This window comes from Vipera ursinii, assembly GCF_947247035.1.
Source record: "Vipera ursinii genome assembly, chromosome: 3".
Classification (NCBI taxonomy): domain Eukaryota; kingdom Metazoa; phylum Chordata; class Lepidosauria; order Squamata; family Viperidae; genus Vipera; species Vipera ursinii.
In genome coordinates this window covers 62,469,107-62,490,935 of record NC_139516.1, presented here as the reverse complement: position 1 = coordinate 62,490,935, position 21,829 = coordinate 62,469,107, and the positions used below count along the sequence as shown (strand labels likewise).

At 39.9% G+C, this 21,829-nt stretch overlaps 1 protein-coding gene across 1 annotated transcript in view; it reads left to right on the top strand.

The window, feature by feature from the left end:
• Positions 1 to 14,971, top strand: part of LRP8 (LDL receptor related protein 8) — a 218,706-nt gene extending 203,735 nt beyond the window's left edge. Inside the window, 11 exon segments of the mRNA XM_083357677.1 lie at positions 179 to 241; positions 243 to 300; positions 302 to 405; positions 1,229 to 1,347; positions 3,369 to 3,508; positions 4,785 to 4,926; positions 8,153 to 8,305; positions 10,073 to 10,321; positions 11,549 to 11,617; positions 11,790 to 11,962; positions 14,665 to 14,971. Coding sequence (XP_083213803.1) covers positions 179 to 241; positions 243 to 300; positions 302 to 405; positions 1,229 to 1,347; positions 3,369 to 3,508; positions 4,785 to 4,926; positions 8,153 to 8,305; positions 10,073 to 10,321; positions 11,549 to 11,617; positions 11,790 to 11,962; positions 14,665 to 14,703 — 1,309 coding nt within the window. The 3' untranslated portion in view covers positions 14,704 to 14,971.
• The last annotated feature ends 6,858 nt before the right edge of the window (positions 14,972 to 21,829 follow it).

The window sequence follows — 21,829 nt, the reverse complement described above, 5'->3', positions numbered from 1 at the left end:
AGGACACGATATATATAAGTATGCGGAGCTCTTTCGTCAGAAAATTAATGTAGGATTTTATGCCTTGTTTGCTCCTCATTTTGTTTGCTTTTCCTCCTTGTGAGTGCATCCTTTTGTTATACCATTATCCTTCCCCCTTTGCAGAGTTACATGAATAATTTGAGTCTCCTCTCTATAGTGCCTACATAGATAAGGCCAGTGACACAGCTGAGCAGATGGTTCTGATAGACAGCCAGTACACTCCCGGAAGGTCTGGCAATGGATTGGGTCCACAAGAATATTTATTGGACGGATTCTGGAAAACAAGACCATTTCTGTAGCCACAGCTGATGGGCGTAAGAAGAGGACACTTTTCAGTACTAACTTAAGTGAACCTAGAGCTATTGCAGTGGATCCCATACGGGGGTAGGTATGAAAGATTGCTATGTATTACTGAATTTAGTATTCTTTCAGCCTTGATTCTTATAGTTCTCACACTGCACCAATCAGTATAATGAGAGTTTATTTTGTGGATGGTATATTAGCAATCAAAGTTTTTGTAGAGTGTGATTTTAAAGTGAGAATACCAACGAAATGCATATTATCCATTCCTATTGCTACTGCTTATTATGTGTTCCCAGTGCTTTTTTTGTAAAAGAAAAAGGTGCTGGAACTCACACATGTCATACAACCCGCCCTGCCTATCCTACAAGGTTCCATCCAAAAAAGGTGCCGTAACTCCGTTCTGAACGTTCTATGAGAAAAAAAGCCCTGTGTGTTCCTATTGCTACTGCTTATTATATGTTCCTATTGCATCAGATGTGCTTTCGTGTCCTTTCTAATTTCAGAATTCAAATTGGGCTATTCCGGTCCGATTGTGACGGAGCTGCAAAAAATAATAAAAATGCTATATAATATGGATTCTTGTTCTTGGGTGAATTTATTCTAACTCAGTATTGTCACCTGAAACACATGAAATGATAAGATTGTGATCACTGGATTGTCTGCTTCCGCAATAACCAACACATTGGAATTCATAAGAAGCACCTGACGGATGGTCTTTCTTCGTAAAAGTGAAATATAGTATTAGCCTTTACAGAATTTGATCACTTTGGTACATTCTTGTTCAATAAAGCAATAATCCATAATAACTACTTCATACATCATTGTACTTGGAAATCTGAAGGAAAACTACTTTTCAAGTAGCATAGAATCTTCTACCAGCTTCTTTATCTATTCTTTTTTGTAGATACATGTATTGGTCCGACTGGGGAGACATTGCAAAAATTGAGAAATCTGGCTTGAACGGTATGGATCGGCAAGTGCTTGTAACAGACAACATTGAATGGCCCAATGGGATCACACTGGGTATGTTGGAAAACTGGCACCAGGTCCTTCTAAATTTTCAAAATATTTTATGCTATAAATAAAAGTGGTCTTTTCATATTGAATCTGAGCACTGATTGATCCAGCTTCATTTTGTTTATACTGTTCAGTAGCAATTCACCATAGCCCTACACACACGTGACTGCCTGAATTTGAAGGTGGGTCCTTTTGCGTACAAAAGATATACTCTCATTCTTTTCTGATCCCAATAACAGAATTATTAATTTTTTCAGTTAAAAGAAGAAACTTATATATATATATATATATATATATATATATATATATATATATATATATATATATATATATATATATATATATAGTGTGTGTGTGTGTGTGTGTATATGTATATGTGTGTATATATATATATATATGGATCCTTGGTTTTTCGGGTTTTTCCCCGCGTAGAACTAAAGGTGTGGGCGCAACGTTTCGACGGAGTCCCATCCGTCATCATCAGGAAAAAAAATAATAATTCTGTTATTGGGATCAGAAAAGAATGAGAGAGAGAGAGAAAGACACCATCTCTGCCATTTTTCAGTGAAAATTATTTCCCTGCTGTTTGCCTTCTTACTCTTTGCCAGTTTCCCTGCTTTGAAAAAGGAACGTAGCTTTTGGGAAAAGGTGAAGGGGAAAATATACTCTCTTATCTTTCTTTCCCTGAATAATTTGACATTCCCTACCAATTAAGGAGGCAGGTAGGGTTCAGATTGCCAATTTTTATTTATTTGTTTATTTAATTGATTTTTATATACTGCCCTACTCCCGAAGGACTCCGGGCGGTTTACAGGGCGAATTAAAACAATACAAATAAATACAATTAAAATAGAATTAAATTAAAACTAGCCCACAATTAAAACAAATTAAAATTTAAAATTTAAAGTTAAATTAAAAAACCCCTCAGTCCAGGCCAAAAAGATCAAATAATCAGTGTTTCCATGCAAGTCTTCCCCTTTAATGTATGCATCATGGCAACACACTGAGGTGTCACACATACCACAAAGCTTTTATTTTCATTATCATCACAGCATTGCTCAGCATCAGGTGGCAGGCAAAGGTTAATAATAACAGCAGCAAGATCCTGCTTGACCCCTCCACTTTCAATTTTTAAAAAAGAGATTATTCACTCATCTGAAATGTGTTGATTGTTACATCATGTTTTTGGAACCCGGTCTGGAAATAAGGTAGTATGATATTAATCCCATGCATTATCTTCTCAAATTAATTATGCAAAGAACTGATTCCCCTACTTCTACAAGTTAATGTAATTATTTAAAACAGAACACCAACTGCTAATGTTAATGTTCATGGAGAATTCAAGTGGTTGGGCTATTAATGTGGCTTCTCAGCTATCTTCTTCGTGCGTTTATTTAGCATCTTTGCAGTGACCCTGAATCTATGTGAAAATAAGCTTGGGAAATATTCTTCCTGAAAGAGAAAGTCTCACTTCATGACATCTCCAGTGACCACTTACATTACACAGCCTGGACCTATCCCTATACACTGTGATCATATTTAAAAAATATTATCTTGTCATTCTTAATTTTTTTTAAATTCCATTTATATCCCGCCCTTCTCCGAAGACTCAGGGCGGCTTACAAGCTTAGCAATAGCCTTCATTCTATGTATATGCCTGCTTATTAGGGCTTTCACACACACACCCAAGCGGCATTATTACAAAGTCAGCTTAATTGCCCCCAACAATCTGGGTCCTCATTTTACCTACCTCGGAAGGATGGAAGGCTGAGTCAACCTTGAGCCTGGTGGGATGCGAACCTGCACTAATTGCAGGCAGCTGGTGTTACTTAAGGAGGCATTAGCCCACTGCTCCACCAAGGCTCAGTTAATTAACAATTAACAATCCTTTCTTCTTCTCCCTGGATTGTTTTCATAAAATGAGTTTTCCAAGATTCTAAAGTAGTAAAATAATAGCAAAAATGCATCCAAGTGGACAAAGGTCAAACACAGAGATATAATCCTACCTTGATATGTTTGCTCCTCAGATTTACTGAATCAACGTCTCTACTGGGTTGATTCCAAGCTGCACTTGCTTTCAAGTATAGATTTCAGCGGGAGCAACCGAAAAGTTCTTATTTCTTCTGAGGATAACCTGAGTCACCCATTTGGACTGGCTGTGTTTGAGGTAAACAGAAAACAGGAGTCAGGACTAATCTAGGCAGACAATGAGCCTTGTTATAGGTAGATGTATTTCAAATTTAGCTAGATTTTTTTTTTACCTCAGGAAGTATATACATTATATGACCTAGTTGGTTGTGCTTACAATGTGTGGAAAGAACAGAATGTAATAAGGAATGAATCCATATCCAAACTAAAGGAGAACATTATGAAGATGACATTGGTCATGCAAGATTGTTTTTTCAGAATTTGGTTCAAAATGCATTTAGTTAGGGTTAAAAATTTTCCTTCGCTCTAGAGATCATTTTCCTTTTTTTTTCTGAACAGTAGAGCATTCCTATTGTACTGGCTAACATTTGGCCTAGTCAGAAATTACACCTGAAATACTTTCTTACTTTGACAGAAATGGAAATGCTGTACTTCATTTTTCAGCTTAAGATCTGATAAAAAAAATTAATTTTGTAAATTAAAATCCTGATAGCAACTTGAGTACTCAGTGAAGTATTACATTGCAGGACAAAGTCTTGCTGCTTTCTTGTACGGGCTTGCTCAGAAAACATATGTCTGAATCATGCTTTGAATTATGGGCTTGAATTGAATGTCTATTCAGTTGCTGATCCTCACCTTCCTGGCTTTCTTGCTTTCAGTGGGAGGCACTTTATACATCTGAATGCATTACAATTTCTGCTCAGTTCAACAGGTGACACGTACACAGAGGTTGCCTTACATGAATGCATTTTCTTAGATCAGCAAGATAGCGTGTTATGTAGGTAAGAGAGGAAGGGAAAGAAATAGAGAAATTTCCTCTATTTTGCACCCTTGCTTTTCTCCCTGTATGCTCTCCTCCACTAGCAAAACGTGAAAAATCACGCAAACATGATTCTAAAGAGCACTTATATTGTAACATCTAATTATATTTGTTTCCTATTTTGGTTTTGTGGGGCCATTTTTTTTCACCTAATGACTTTCAAAGCCAAATGCCAACTTAAATTACTGTCGCATAGATCAGGATCTCCATGGAGAAGATCACATAACTCGCAGGCCAGCTTTGGAAACAAGAGACATTAGGGGGGGCTGTGCAGATCAATCCCTCTGTGAAGCGGCTGACAGTGGTGAACTGCCCACTTGTCTGTTGTCTATGACCCTGGAAAGAATTGTGCACGACTTCTTGATGGAAAAACAAAATGCCAAGGAGATTGATTCGTAGGGAAGCAATGCTTGAAAAGTTCCAGCTGGTATTTAATACAGTCTGAGTCTTTCTCTCATTCTCTTCATTGTTGCAGGACAGGGTATTCTGGACGGACTTAGAGAATGAGGCAATCTTCAGTGCTAATAGGCTGAATGGTCTAGACATTTCTGTTTTGGCAGAGAACCTCAATAATCCTCATGACATTGTAGTTTTTCATGAGCTAAAGCAACCTAAAGGTAAGTTTAGTAATGCCTCCAAGTCTGAAGGATACATTTAGCATGCCACAACTTGAGCCCAACTCCTCTTAATATGGAAAGTGTTCTCAGCTTTCTCTTTATGGGCCCCTCTAGATATGATGGGTTATAGATCCTGTCATTTCCTGGCCAGTATGACTATTGGACAGCATGGTTGGTGAGTGATGGGATTTGTATTCAACAGTAGATGCTAATTGGAGGAAGGCTGGCTTATGTTCACGGCATTGCATTAATGGCTCTCTGGTGGGGAAATGGTTGCTCCAGTAGAAAAAGGGAATGGTCTTATTGGACAACACTAGAATTAGGCAGTGTTCGGATATGCCTCCTGAATTCAAAATATTTTGCTGGGATTGCACAGCTACTATAGGGCATCAAGAAAAAGTGCACTTTCTTTGAGGTACTATTGACAAGAAAAGCAAGCGCCCCCATACCAGGCCCAAAGCACCTTTTCATAGGTCCAAATACCTGTGCAGCTATAGTGGATGCCTTAGATTTCATGGTAGATTGCAAAGTAGTGGAAAAAATATTGACCCTGGTTAGCTAAAAGAAGAAAGCTAGCAAATCTGGTCATTAAGCCACTTAAGAAAGTGGTGAGTTGTCCAGTCTTGATGGTGCCCTTAGGTCCTCAAAATTGCATATGCCTCTCACCTACAAAAGCTTCTGTAATTATAGAAATATGCTGTTTTACATTATTAGGACATTGTAGTGTAATTAGATTGACCTTCCCTGATCTGATTGCTTTCATATGACAGGACAATGGTATGTTATATCCACAGCAAATTTGGCTGTGCTATGATGGTATTAGTAGTCATAAATTTCAGGAGGGCACCATTTGGGACGGTGGATTTTTAAAACTGAGATATTCTAATATTTTGCTGGTACTTAAAGTAGTCATTTGATTCTTGCTACTAAGCAACAATGTGGACATATTGTTCATCATATATGATAACATACAATGTAGCTTTCTTAGGTGGAAGTGGTAGTCGGTGAAAGAAGATTGATGGATGTCTAACAGCACATAAACTCCTTAAGGATAGCTATTGCAGTGGAATAAACACGATTGAATTTTTGTGTGTGTATAGAACTATTTCTATAATTCAAAGCCACACACAAAAAAGTAAATCAATAAAAGTATTACTGCCATATCAATAGGATCCTCTGTGAAGGAGTTGGGTGGCTTAAACGTGACAGATATATACTGTATAATTATATATATGTGTGTGTGTGTGTGTGTGTGTGTGTGTGTGTACACACACACACACACACAAACACACACACATTTGCAAGAAAAAGTATGTGAACCCTTTGGGATTACGTGGAGTTTTGCATGAATTGGCCATAAATGCACTCTAAACGTCATGTAAGTCACAACAATAGAAAAACACAGTCTGTTTAAAATAATACTACACAAACATTAGCTGTTGTCATGTTTTAATTGAACATAAGATGGAAACATTCACAGTGCAGGGTGGAAAAAGTATGTGAACCCCTAGCCTAATGACTTCTCCAAGAACTAATTGGAGCCAGGAGTGAGCCAACCTTGACTCCAACCAGTGTGATGATATTGGATGTGTTGCTGACAGCTGTCCTGCCCTTTAAAAACACACACCTGTTTTGGGTTTACTGGTCTCAAGCAGCACTGTCTGATGTGAACCATGCCTCGCAGAAAAGAGCTTTCAGAAGACCTACAATCAAGAATTGTTGACTTGCATGAAGCTGGAAAGGGTTACAAAAGTATCTCCAAAAGCCTTGATGTTCATGTGTCCACGGTAAGACAGACTGTCTACAAATGGAGAAAGTTTAGCATTGTTGCTACTCTCCATAGGCGTGGTCGTCCTGTAAAAATGACTGCAAGGGCACAGCGCATAATGCTTAATGAGGTAAAGAAGAATCCTAGAGTGTCAGCTAAAGACCTACAGAAATCTCTGGCACATGCTAACATTTTTGTTGACACATCTACAATAAGGAAAACATTAAACAAGAATGGAGTACATGGGAGGACACCACGGAGGAAGCCATTGCTGTCCAAAAAAAATATTGCAGCACGTTTGAAGTTTGCAAAAGCACCTGGATGTTCCACAGCACTACTGGCAAAATATACTGTGGACAGATGAAACTAAAATTGAGTTGTTTGGGAAAAACACAACACTATGTGTGGAGAAAAAAAGGCACAGCACACCAACATCAAAACCTCATCCCCACTGTAAAACATGGCGGAGGGAGCATCATGGTTTGGGGCTGCTTTGCTGCCTCAGGGCCTGGACGGATTGTTGTCATTGATGGGAAAATGAATTCCAGAGTTTATCAGGACATTTTGCAGGAAAACGTACGACCATCTGTCCGCCAACTGAAGCTCCGCAGAGGATGGGTGATGCAACAGGACAATGACCCAAAGCATACAAGTAATTCAACAAAACAATGGCTTCAACAGAACAGAATACGCCTTCTGGAGTGGCCCAGTCAGAGTCCTGACCTCAACCCGATTGAAATGCTGTGGCATGACCTTAAGAGAGTGATTCACACCAGACATCCCAAGAATATTGCTACACTGAAACAGTTTTGTTCAGAGGAGTGGTCCAAAATTACTCCAGATCGTTGTGCAGGTCTGATCTGCAACTACAGGAAATGTTTGGTTGAGGTAATTGCTGCCAAAGGAGAGTCAACCAGTTATTAAGTCCAAAGGTTCACATACTATTTCCACCCTGCACTGTGAATGTTTCCATCTTATGTTCAATTAAAACATGACAACAGCTAATGTTTGTGTACTATTATTTTAAGCAGACTGTGTTTTTCTATTGTTGTGATTTACACGACATTTAGAGCGCATTTTATGGCCAATTCATGCAAAACTCCACGTAATCCCAAAGGGTTCACATACTTTTTCTTGCAATATAATGTTTTCGCGGGTGTTTGTATGTAGATCTTTGGTCATTCGGGTTTTTCCCCACGTAGAATTGGAGGTATCAGGGCAACGTTTCGACGAAATCTCATCCGTCATCCTGAGCCTGGTGACTTGACCAGCCTGAGGATGACGGATGAGATTTCGTCGAAACGTTGCCCTGATACCTCCAATTCTACGTGGGGAAAAACCCGAATGACCAAAGATCTACACACACACACACACACACACACACACACACACACACACACATATATATAATATATATAATTCTCAGACTTAATTCTTATTTCTTTTTCCTATATGTAGCTCCAGATGTTTGTGAACTTCATTCTCTGCCAAATGGAGGTTGTGAACACCTGTGTTTGCCTGCACCACAAAACTCTCCACACTCACCCAAATATACATGTGCTTGTCCAGACAATATGTGGTTAGGCCCTGACATGAAAAAGTGCTATAAAGGTAAAGATATCAGCCTATACTCTGCCCTATTAAGAGAAGAAATTCCTTCCCAGGAACTGATAATTCTTTGGACTCCTGTTTTGTGCCTCATTTTTTGGTTGCACTTAATATTAGATCCAAGTATTGGGAATTCCCTCAATTGTTCTGTTCTACACTGTTGTTCTATCTACACTGTGTCTGTGTCATCATCTCCTATCCATCTTTTCCTCTTAGTCATTATTTTTAAAAACCTGAAGCTTATACCTATAAGATATACTGTATACAGGTAGTCCTCGACTTACGACTAGTTGCTTAGTGACTGAAGTTATGACCAAAAGGGGACTTTTGACCCGGATCTGAATTGCCAACAGTCACTGCCCCAGCCTTCCCATAGTCATGTGACTGCACTTTAGACAGTCGGCAACACAGCAGCATTTTGGCTGCTTGCAATGTCTCACAGTCATGTGACCCTGTTTTACAACATGATAAAACCCAGCACTTACTTCCAAATTTCAGCAAAACCGCTCCAGAGTGTGCTAGTGCACCATGAAGAGTCAGTTTGGTGTAGTGGTTAAGGCACCAGACTAGAAAGCAAGAGATGGTGGTTTCAAGTCCTGCCTTTGCCATGAAAGCCAGCTGGGTGACTTTGGGCCAATCACTCTTTCTCAATCCAACACACCTCACAGGGTTGTTGTTGTGGGGAAAACAGGAGGAGGAATGTGTGTTGGATATGTTTGTTCCCTTGAATTATGTGTAAAAATAATAAAGGGATGTAAGCGAACAAGTAGTGGACAACGGATTCACTTAACAACCCCTGCATTTGCTTAACCATTGCAAAAAAAAATGTTGTTGTAAATTGGGCCAGTCATATTTTAGGGGTGACTTATGGCCTTAAAAGGGACGCGGTGGCTCAGTGGGTTAGGACGCTGAACTTGTCGATCGGAAGATCGGCAGTTTGGCGGGTCGAATCCTGAGTGCCGCGTAGCAGAGTGAGCGCCTGTTACTCGTCCCAGCTTCTGCCCACCTAGCAGTTCGAAAGCACGTAAAAATGCAAGTAGAAAAATAGGGACCACTACGGTGGGAAGGTAACAGCGCTCCGTGCGCCTTTGGCGTCTAGTCATGCCGGCCACATGACCACGGAGACGTCCTCGGACAAGCTCTGGCTCTTCGGCTATGAAACGGAGATGAGCACCGTCCCCTAGAGTCGGAAACGACTAGCACGCATGTGCGGGGGAAACCTTTACCTTTACCTATGGCCTTAATGGGCAGGATTCATTACAGCTGTAAACTGAGACTACCTTTTGAGAAAGGGGTGGGAGGCTCCTTCCATTTAAGCCTCTTTAAACTATTATATATCAGTTTGCTTTTTCCACTAATTAAAGTTGCACATGCTGTTTTACTATGAAGCACTTGTTTACATAACTGGAAACTCAACTCCATTATCTTCCAGGGCTTTACAGCCCATCTTCCATCAACCTTACTTAGTATATCCCAGGAGTTTGCAACCGTGACGACTTTAAGTCTTGTGGACTTCAGCTCCCAGAATTCCTCAGCCAGCATAGATGGCTGAGGAATTCTGGGAGCTGAAATCCACAAGTCTTAAAGTTGTCAAGGTAGCAGACCCCTGGGATATCCGTTGGCCTTGCTAGCTAAAGAAGGGAAATATAGTCCAGTGCAATTGGAAGGCACCACTTTGTAGAAGGTTACCCAAAGTTACAACAGGAAGATAGGCATCCATATACATTGAATAAAAAATATAAATAAGGCTGTATTTTATAATGGTTTCAGAACTTCCAGCTACCTCAACTGATTTGCCTACTACTGCTGCTACTCCTACCACATCAAGAAGTTACCTTCTGAACTTCACAGCTATTACTACTGGCAATATGACTACCACAACTGACAATATTAGTACGGAAGGATCAGAAACTACAGCACAAATCTTTCTTGGCATGACAAGCCTTCATTCAATCACAATGACATCCAGCCCAGCAGACAGTAAAATAGCAACAGGAAATAGCAATCTCTTCCAGCACTGTGAGTGAAATGGCCTATAACTAAGTGGTAAAACTTTGGACTGACATACAATTTTAAAGTAAATAAACAAATGCCAACTTGAGTTGGCACTGCCTGTGTAGAAACAAAACAGAGGATTTCTCTCTTACTTTTCTTTTGTTTAATGTAATAATACTGTCCTTTTTTGATCCCCTGTCAGCTTCCAAAGTGGTAAGCCTAGCATCTGAAAGTTCCCTCTTGCACAAAAACTTAAGTTTCTGTGTGTTGCCATAACCTAGCGTTGGGCTTTTTGGAAGAAACTTCTGCAATGTACCTAAAAGTGATTCAGGAATCCCAAAATAATAGATTAGCCCAAAATATAGTTATCTCAAAACAGTTTTAATATTAGTTCTTCCTCTTTTTCATCCTTCTCCCTCTTCAACACAGATTCAAAACTGAAATAGAAAAGATATGAAGTTGTGAGGAAAGTTGCTTGGGGTGGTTAAATCAAATGCATTTACGGGAATGCTTTACTTTCACATCTACTAGAAAGTCTGTGATTAAAGTGACATTTAGATTTGATAAAAAGCACTTTTTCCTGGCCAACTGCTGTTTTTGCCCCTTAAAGGGCATGTCAGGAGTCATTGTTCAAACAGTGGTGAGTGTAGCTAACGCAAAAATTACAGTACATTTGGTTTGAGGTTGCAATTTGCCATCTATGTGGAACTGGGCAGCTGTTGCAGACCTTATTATTGTCCTTTATAGCAGGGATCCGCAGCATGCCAACAAGCGGGCTACATAAAAAAGCAAAGCTCCATCCTCGGGATGCAGGCAGTATTCAAAACCACACCCCCTCTGGTCCACAGAAAAACCTTTCTCTATGGCACCATCCCTGGTGCCCAAAAGGTTGGGGATAGTATACCAGAACAATGGCTTTCTCAAAATAAGTAGGCAGAATGGAAGTCCTACTACAAATGCTAGCAACTACTTTCTTGTTCTTGCCAACCATAGTTCTAAGCAATATCTGAATATCCACATCTATACCAGGGGTCCCCAACCCCTGATCTGTGGACCGGTACCGAGCTGCAGCATGCCAGCAACCGATCCACACAAACAAGCAAAGCCCCATCCATGGGATGCAGGCAGCACACAAAATCATGCTCCCTCCATCTGTGCAAAAAACCTTTCTCCACAGAACTAGTCCCTGGTGCCCAAAAGATTGGGGACCTCTGCTTTCTAGGAATCTGAGTTGTTCTTCTCTAATTGCAGATGCTAACAATGGCCAGGCTTTTGGATCAACTGTGATGGCAGCTGTTATCGGAATTGTTGTTCCTATTGGTAAGTGGGTATTTGCTATCTTGCCATTCATTTTGGTTTTGCTACCCTGGCCTAACAGATTCAGAAGAGAGATCCCATGAGTGAGCCAGCCGAAATACGATGGCCTTTCTGAGACAACTAATACTTTTTATTTATTTCTCCGATTTCCCTATCCTTTTTTTTGTGCTTCTAGTGGTGATTGGCTTAGTGTGCACAGGTGGGTATCTTATCTGGCGAAATTGGAAGAGGAAAAATACAAAAAGCATGAATTTTGATAATCCTGTGTACAGGAAGACTACGGAAGAAGAGGATGAGGATGAAATCCATATTGGGCGAACAGTACAGATTGGGCACGTGTACCCTGCAGTAAGTGGATGCTTTATCCACTCTTACTACATTGTTCACTGTATTCATTTGAGTCCTGCTACTGTGGCATTTATTTTTCCTTATTGTAGATGTTTGCTATGGATCTGTGAGAGATGACCCCCGAGGAAGGGGTCAAACACTTCATCAGACATGAGTCCATCCACGCCCACAAGCAATCTAAGTTTAGCCCACCTTGAATTCCTTCTACCCTTATCTACCACCAATTTCCTTTGGCCATTAGTAGTTCAGATTCTTGTAGAAAGCTTAAGCTTGCAATAAATCTTTATACCCATTTGAACTGCTAGGATCTCTGTTTTCCCTGACGTTTGACAAAATCACCATCAGTCAGTTCATTGAAACTGGTGATATATAATTTTACTAAAGAAATAAGCACCTAATCTTATCTTTATGGCTGAACAGACCTTGAATCAGGTTCAGTATAAGGATATGTTGTATGTGTCTCCTTTTGTCCGAAAGAAAAGTATTTCAGTGTACATCAAAGTAGTTTACGCAGTTATCTCCTTATACAAAGGAAGGAGAAGGAGCCATTCAAATGGGTACGGCTAATGGTGTAGTGGAGGGGTCGGCAACCTGAAAAAGCAAAAGAGCCACTGGGAACCGGTTCCATCACACATAAAAAAAAAGTGGGAGACGTGTGCGTGCATCCACGAACGCGCATGCGCATAAAACAAAATGTTTTGCCCGTGCGTGGATACACACGCGCAGTTCCACTTTTTTTATGTGGATGCACCTGCACGCCAGCGGCGACGGGTCTCTGTGGTGATGGGCGCTGGGTTGCGGCGGCGCCTTCAGCCCGGGCGTCGCCGGAGCCACCCCCGGGACCTCCAAACTGCCGCCCGAACACCCGTTTGGAGACCTGCTGGTGCCGGTTTAGAACCGCCCATTCGGAGAGGTGCAGCGACTGGGAGCCGCAGGAGACAGCTCAAAGAGCTGCATGCGGCTCCAGAGCCGCAGGTTGCCGACCCGTGGTGTAGTGATAAATAGACAATAAGCTTAAATACCCTGTCAACGTATGCTAGAGGCATGCTCCTTTCTGGGGCGTGGTATAACAGTGGAAAATAACATTGCATAGCATGTGAGTCCTCTCAAATCTGCCTGGATTATCTCAAAATGTTTAAATATCTTCAGATGTGGTAGATTTAGAACAGGCTCCTTCACCTATCTAAAGAAAAACGGTTTTTCACCTCTCTTGGGAAAAGGCATAGAGTAGTGTTGCATTGTTAAAGCATATGAGAGAGCAACCATAGCATTTGCCTTTAAAGCAGCCTTATTTTCTCCCCTGGGTCATATGAGAAAATATACCAATCAATCAAATAGGTAGGTTTACAAAAGTAATCTGATTTATGTACTCTTTATTTTCTAAGTGGCACGTTCAAATCTTAGCCCAAATGCAAAGAATTGACATAAATGAGAATTCAGGTTGTTAAATCAATCCATCTAAACCAATTTAACTGGCTTCACAGTATTGATTTATCATCAATGATTTGTTGGTAGCATTTAATTTTTAAACTAAATAGGTATGAAAGCACATACAGTCTACATGTTGTAAAACAAGGAAATGCAGCATTTGAGTATTTTCTGGCTTCCAATTTCTCTGCACCAAAATATAAGCTGGTTTAAGAAGTGGTTATTATTTATTATATCACTTGTTTATTAAATTTATATGCCACACGAAAGAAACTGCGGAAAGAAACAGGTATTATTTACAACTACGGGTAGTCCTTGACTTACAACCATCTGTGTAACGACCATTCAAAGGTACAACAGCACTAAAAAAAGTGATTTATGACCCTTTTTCACACTTAATGACCATTGCAGCATCCCCACGATCATGTGATCAAAGTTCAGACGCTTGGCAACTGGCATGGATTTGTGACGGTTGCAGTGTCCCAGGGTCATGTGTGGGTTGGTTTCTGAACATTTCATTACCAGGCTAGCTAACATCGTTTATATTAGAGCAGACATGTCAAACACAAGGCCCGGGGGCCAGATCCGGCCCGCGAAGTGGTTTCATGCGGCCCGCGAAGCCATCCTGGAAACAGTGAGGGAACGGCCCCCACTGCCTTGGCCCTGGCCCAGAGACCCTCCTTCTGCCAGAGACCCTCAGATCTGTCCCACTCCTGCCCAGGCCCCCATAGGCACCCTTGATGCCAACGATGTAGAGCTGGCCACGCCCACCCAGTAGGCCATACGCACTCTAGCCACGCCCACCCAGTAGGCCATGCCCACCCTGGTCACACCCACCCGGCCCCCTGAGGGCAACCGCAATGCTGATGCGGCCCTCAGTGAAATTGAGTTTAACACCCCTGTATTAGAGAAACCAACCCACAAGCTTGGAGAATGAACCTTCACTCTCTCATTCATTTAACAGTTGTGGCAAGAAAGGTCATAAAATGAAGTAAAGCTCACTTAACAACTGTCTTGCTTAGCAGTGGATATTTTGGGCTTAATTTTGGTTGTAAGTTGAGGACTACCTGTAGTGCACATTGTACCGGTATACTCCGGCTTACCCTTAAGGAAATATATACACCAGATAAACCACTCTAAAGGTACCTTTGTCAAGTTATTTCTTACCTTAACTATCTCTTAATAGGAGAAGAGCATCAGCTAGTGTAAACCTCATGCCTTGTCACACTGTACTGAGTTTGGAAGTAGTGACGTTACTTTTTCTTTCTTAACAGCGTGTGGCACTAAGTCTAGAAGATGATGGGCTACCATGAGGAATAAACCATGGTTAATGGATCAAAAGATATGCACTGAACCTATCTACTGTGGCTAATGGAATCCACCTTCTTCTCTTTCCTTCTCCTCTCCTTTATATTTATGTTGCAAAAGGGTAACCACAAAGTTGTAACGAACTGCCAGCATCCAAAGGATGTGAGAGTTTTGTATGTATAATCTTTTATACACCCTTTTAACTTCTTGCACTATCCATCTGTAATAATGAGGAGCCTACTCTACTACTGAATGCTGCCAGCCCCATCCAAGGATCAGCAGCTTATACATCGTTTCTAAAAAAAATTATATTTATAGATGTCTTGTAAATATGTCAAGCATACTTTGTGGCTGTCTTATCGATATAAAGACAGAAAGAGAGATCTGTATAAACCATTTAGCCTATTTATTAACAAATTCCGAATATCAATTTTAAGCTGTACATATATGTAGAGGACAAGAGTATTTATATTTTTTTTTACATTCGATTTGTATTGCAGAGAAACTTTGTATATCTATCAAGGCTGGATAGGTATCTAGACATTCACATATATATAAATATACATATATGAATATATTTTAGAAAGAATAGCTCAGCTCTATGGGAAATAGAGTAACTTAATTCTTAAAGGATGTTTAGTGAAAACTTTGCTACAGATTCTAAAGCCACTGAGTGAGAATTATAGATGTTACGATAAGATAATCCAAAAATGCTCAAGAAACAAAGTGTTCCCATCATGAACAAACCAAACTCTGCAGATAATCCTCAACTTACAACTACTATTTCCATTGCTAAGCAGAACAAACTGTTGTTAAGTGAGCTGAGCATGATTTTACAACCATTTTTGCCACCATTGTTAAGGGAATCACTGCAGCTGATAAGTGAATCTGGCTTCCCCACTGACTTGGCTGGGAAGGTGGCAAATGGCAATCACATGATCTCAGGATAGCAATCACATGACCCCGGGATGCTGCAATCCTCATAAACGGCCAGTTGCCAAGCACCCAAATTTTGATCATGTCATTGTGGGGATCCTGCAACAGTCCTAAGTGCAAGGATCAGTTGCATATCATCTTTTTTTCAGGGCTGTTGTAATTTGGAACCTTCGCTAAAACAAATTGTTGTAAGTCAAGGACTACCTGTGCCTGAACAGTAGACCAGCTTGTGGCTCTGACACTTGCACATCCCAGCAAAGGAAGAGTTCTCATGCCAACAATGAGCCCCTTGCAAAGATTTCCCCATCTGCTTTATCAGAAAGAATATTTCTGCTCCTAAAGGGCTAGGTGTGCAGAGGTACTCTTTTTAAGTAGATGGAGAAGCTCAGAACATCGGTACAAGCGTTGCCCGGTAAAAATGAGGACAGTGCCTATAAATCCCAAATCATTAACCTGGCAAGATATAAGCAAATATAAGATGCCATCTATAGTACAGTTTCTAAGAAAACAGCCCATTAAATCAGTGAGCACTCTTCAAAGTAAACATATATTGGTTATCCTTATTAATTTTTAAGTGTTATAAAGCTTAATTTTTGCTTTAAAAAAGAGTGTTCACCAAGTATACCTAATTTTCTTTTACATCTTATTTAATGAACGATAAGAAAGGATTTTTCCCCCCAGCATGCTACCTGTTCAGAACAATTCTAAGTACGTTTTTAAAAAGTAAATCACATGGTGTTCAGTGAGACTTGCTTCTTTTTACTCTGAGTATGCATAAGATTATGGAAACGCTGGTTTTAGTGGGCTGGAGACATTGGCCGCTATTCCAAATATATGGAATCAGTTTTAAGCCAAATGTGATGAAATTATTATTATAGGTACCTATGAGCAAATAAAACTCATTGTTCTGCTAATAATCTTTGCTGTTGATTTAAATTAGTGGAACTAATGATCCAAGATTATAGTCCTTTTCTCTGGAATTTTCATTCCCCATTTATTCACAGCTTATAAAGAATTAAAGTGAAGTTGATGACATCAAAGCATATAATATGCAGGGGTGGGGGAAGAAGTGGTATTAAAAAGATAGCCCCAACTTGTCCACTTGCTGTATGAATAGCAGTATAGCACAAATGTTGTTTTGCTATTCGGGGTACCCTGTGCTTTTAATTTAAGTTTCCTATTTGCAGATATTACTGTTTCATTGAATTTTGTTAATTACACTTTGGTTGTTTAATTGCACTTTGAATTGTCTCTCTTAATTAGCCTAAAGTAATTTTCTCTTCCTGTGGGAAATTGTATTTCCCTTATAAATTTCCCAAGTAAATGATTAAAAGAGAAGGGAAATGCAGAGCTGTACTACCAAAAAAAAACCCCAAACCCAACCAGAATCTGGTCTTGGAGCAATTATATAGTGGTTACAAGAAGCAGTTGATCATAAATTTTCCAGCCACAAGCAACTGGAAGCAGTAAAACACGCTAGACCTTAAACAAGAAACGTTGAATTACAATTGAAAAGGATTTTTGCCACCATTGTTAAGCGAACCATAGGACTACATTGTAAGGAAACATTACTGAAGAATTTGGATCATGATAAAGAACTGTTCAGGTACTATAGTGCTGTATTAAGTGTTGCTTGGATCTGCCATATTTAATTCAATTTTCAGCTAATTACTCTAGAGCAGACATGTCAAACACAAGGCCCGGGGGCCAGATCCGGCCCGCGAAGTGGTTTCATGCGGCCCGCAAAGCCATCCTGGAAACAGTGAGGGAACGGCCCCCACTGCCTTGGCCCTGGCCCAGAGACCCTCCTCCTGCCAGAGACCCTCAGATCTGTCCCACTCCTGCCCAGGCTCCCATAGGCACCCTTGATGCGAATGATGTAGAGCTGGCCATGCCCACCCAGTAGGCCATATGCACTCTAGCCACGCCCACCCAGTAGGCCACACCCACCCAGGCCATACCCACCCGGCCCCCTGAGGGCAACCGCAATGCTAATGCGGCCCTCAATGAAATTGAGTTTGACACCCCTGCTCTAGAGGAAAATAAATCCATAATTTAGGCAAGTCAAAGTGGCACATCCCTATTGGTATAAAGCTATGATATGGTCAGTGGGCCCACTTATTTATTTGGATTTTGCTGTTGATCCAATTGTTGAACAACAACATTTGATCTGATTATACTCAAGATGAAAAGCACAATCGTGTAAAGCATAGGACTGATGGTGGTATCCCGAAGGACCACTTCTGAGTGTTAAACTAAACAGTCTCTCGACCTCCCCTGGAACTGATTTTTTTATCCTGAAAGTTGTAGTTACCAGAGAGCTTGGATGTATTCTTGAATATATTTTTTCCAGCTGATCTGGGTTAATGGAAAGGACTAAAAGGATCCACTTTATCTGGATAGGTATCCTGAAAAATACATGCCCGAAAATAATTCCAGAGGTGTTTTTTTTTAACAGACAGGGTAATTTACTGTAAAAAGTAAATGCCTGGCCATGACATTAGCAAGAGAGCATAAAGCTAGGTGGGGATCATGGGGGGCATGTGACAAAAAAGAAAATGCACAATGTCGTCATGACCCAAACACTATGACTTGCATATATTTGTGTCAAAAATCAGGACACAAGTGCACAAAGCTGGGTTTTGCCTGTCACTGCATATGTAATGTCATTTTGCCATGATTGTGGCTATTGCAGATACTAGCGCCAGGCTTAGCTGAACAGGGATTTGCAGTCTTGTTAAAATTCCTTAATTTTGGTACTCTGGATAGCTATTTGCATGCACTAGTTCACTGAGCTGTGAAACCGAAAATGTTGTATACGGTAACTATTTTTTGCCTAGTATCTCTTAGAAATAACTAAATGTTCAATCATTCTTATGAATAAGCAATATCTACAAGCAGAGCAGTTCCAATAGGTGGCTATTATATCTCCTCTGTTCTGCCAGGTAGCCTTGAATTGCAACTCTTGTACTGTATATGAATCACTGTACTACTGGATTGGTTTAAAAAAAGATTCCGCCCTTCGTAGAATCAATTCCATAACAAATGGAACTTTTTTTGAAATATAATGATGCAAAGACAATCTTGTACTTTCACAGACCTCAAAGATTTTCTCTGCAAACAAAACAGATGGTCTAATGGTTGCAAAATGGCTTCCAGCTTACATGAAGACATGTATACACACAGAGTATCTCATGTTTATGATGGCTGTTCAACTATTAAATATATATATACATTCATTGATGTGAGTCATAATATTCAAGATGACTCTAATAATGGGAAGTCATCCTTTGATGACAAATACCAATATGCCTAAACTGGTCCTTCACGTTAAGGATAAGTGAGCGAGAAGTTAAAAGAGTATAATAGAATCTGCACCTTGGAAAGTTTATTCAGTCTGCTGCTTGTTTATAATGGGTATTGAGAAGAAAGGATGTCCTATTTCTTTCTGCTAGATTTTGAGATTAGAAGCTTTAGAGTCAAATACACTTCTGAAGAAAGCTGTAGAGGGAAAAGAAAATATTTAAAGCTGCTCTACTCAGTTACTACAAAACCATGCACTGTGTGCATGAATAAAATTATAAAAAGAAGAAAAAGGCTTTGTATCTAATAACTGTAACTAACCTCAAACTGTATATAGATTTGAGTAATTTGCCACTTTGATACTTTTTTTAAAAAAAAAAAAGTAAAATGTCGTATAAATCCTATATATAACGATGGAATTTTTCTCCAAACCGTTGTAAATTACTCCGTTTTCCTGATTTCCAATAGGACAGGTTTGTAATTACATCGAGTTGATAATCAAATTTTCCTTAAAATAAAAACAATATTTTCAATTACAGAACTGGGAACATTAAACATTTTGTTTATCACTGTACAGTAATCATTTTGGAGCTTTGTCTTCTCACAATGACATTCCATTAGAACACAGTGTTCTTGTGCGGTGCCTTTTCTGTTGCTTTTTATTCTGAACAAATGGTCTAGGGCAGTGCTTTTCGACCTTAGTAACTTTAAGATATGTGGACTTCAAATCCTAGAATTCCCTGCCTAGCCGGTATGCTGGTAGGGGAATTCTGGGAGCTGAAGTCCACCTATCTTAAGGTTGCCAGGATTGAGAAACTCTGGGTTAGGGATATGGAGAAGGGAGGGCTCTGCTGTTTCTAATGTTTCTGATACTTACATCCATAAGGGATACTGAAAAACCAAATGAATACATTTGTAAGACGGTGTACCGTTTCTATAGAGATATTAAATTTTTTATTGACTATTTACAATGTGTGTTGTGTTATTTCTAATGGTGGGGCTGAAGAAAACATAAGTTGACTTCAAACATAACATTGCAAGCCTGCACACAGCTTTATTAACAAGTCATTTGGAGGTTCTTTGGTGCCTTATAGGGGAAAAGCATCCAATTATCCAGGGCTCCTGAAACTAAGAGGGTGAATATTTGTTCACAGACTTCTTCTTCGGATAGATTCAAGGACCACCTTAAAGGCTTAATCTCATGAAAATTGTGTGATTGCATTTTATTAGTGTGTTGCAGTGGTTAAGTAGGCATGGATATGTTTCTCTCAGCTAAATTTCTTTCTGATCAATCTTTACATCTTTCTGAGCTTCTATTTAATCTATATGCCTGAGGTCAATCAGAAAACAAGCAAAGAAAGCTATAAGGTGGGAGGCTATCTGGCCCTTAGAACTTAATTGTGTTTTATTTTCATGACATTTTTTATTTTTTACATGGGACCTCAAAAGTTGGAGATGATCTGGGTCCTTCTGAATTTCTGAGAGGATTTGATTCCCTCTGCATTTAAAACAGGAATTTAAGTTTAAAAACATTAAACAGGAAGCTGCATGCTGCAAACCGAAATATGAATTTCTTATATCAAATCTGTTTCTAAAAATGCCTTTGGGCCTAGATGGTTGTAGAAAATAAGAAATGGGAATGGTTGCAAACCAATGTTTTGGTTGAAAGAGTTTCTAGCACCTCTGGGGAGAAAAAAAATACAAACTACGGTTTATTAGAGAACATCCTGATCAGATTGCCTTTGGGAAGTTTATGACTAACCACACCAAGTAAAGCAATATTTGCAAATGACCAAGATCAGTCATTCAGTAAAAATGCCCATAACACAGTCTCAAAATTTTCTTAAGAACCCCCTAACCCTAGAAAAAAAGGGACGCGGTGGCTCAGTGGGTTAGGAAGCTGAGCTTGTCGATCAGAATGTCGGCAGTTTGGTGGGTCAAATCCCGAGTGCCATGTAGCAGAGTGAGCGCCTGTTACTCGTCCCAGCTTCTGCCAACCTAGCAGTTCGAAAGCATGTAAAAATGCAAGTAGAAAAATAGGGACCACTACAGTGGGAAGGTAACAGTGTTCCGTGCACCTTTGGCGTCTAGTCATGCCGGCCACATGACCACGGAGATGTCCTCGGACAAGCGCTGGCTCTTCGGCTTTGAAACGGAGATGAGCACCGGCCCCTAGATTTGGAAACAACTAGCACGCATGTGCGGGGGAACCTTTACCTTTACCTTTAACCCTAGAAAAGTAGAATACATTGGTCTCTTTTTTTCTGCAGTGGATTTTGCAATTTAAAAATAGAGTTTAAAAATCTGCCAAGTGTCAGTGAACTGATAACATCTTTATTAAGGCTATAAGAATATTTAAAAGTCCCAATTTGATAAAAACTAATTGCCAAACACCTTTCTGATCTTATGCTGCCTTTTCCCTTAGCATTGCTATCATTGACAAGAAAATGAAGTTTTGGCCAAACAACCAAATTCTCACCAAATTAGCAACCTAACTGACATGTTACTCCCTGCTAAAAAGCATCCTTTCCTGTTCATAATACTTCATTGTAATGCATTCTATCTCTGAACTATGTGGTTCTCCTTGATATATTTTACCACAGAGACTAAACTACAGATTCAACAGTTTTTATACTAATTAATAAGGAACCCAGAACCTAAATTTTACACGTGATGTGAAAGCTACCAACAGCAATACAGGTGGTCTTCAACTTACAGCCATAATGGAGCCTGGGATTTCCGTAAATTATGAAGTTCATAAGTTGAGGTGCCCAAGTGACCACCCAATTTTATCACTTTTTTGGGTGGTTATTAAGCGAATGCCATGGCTGTTAAGTGACTCCATGTATTCCTTTGGGTGTTTTTTGCCGGAAATCAGAATGATCACAGAAT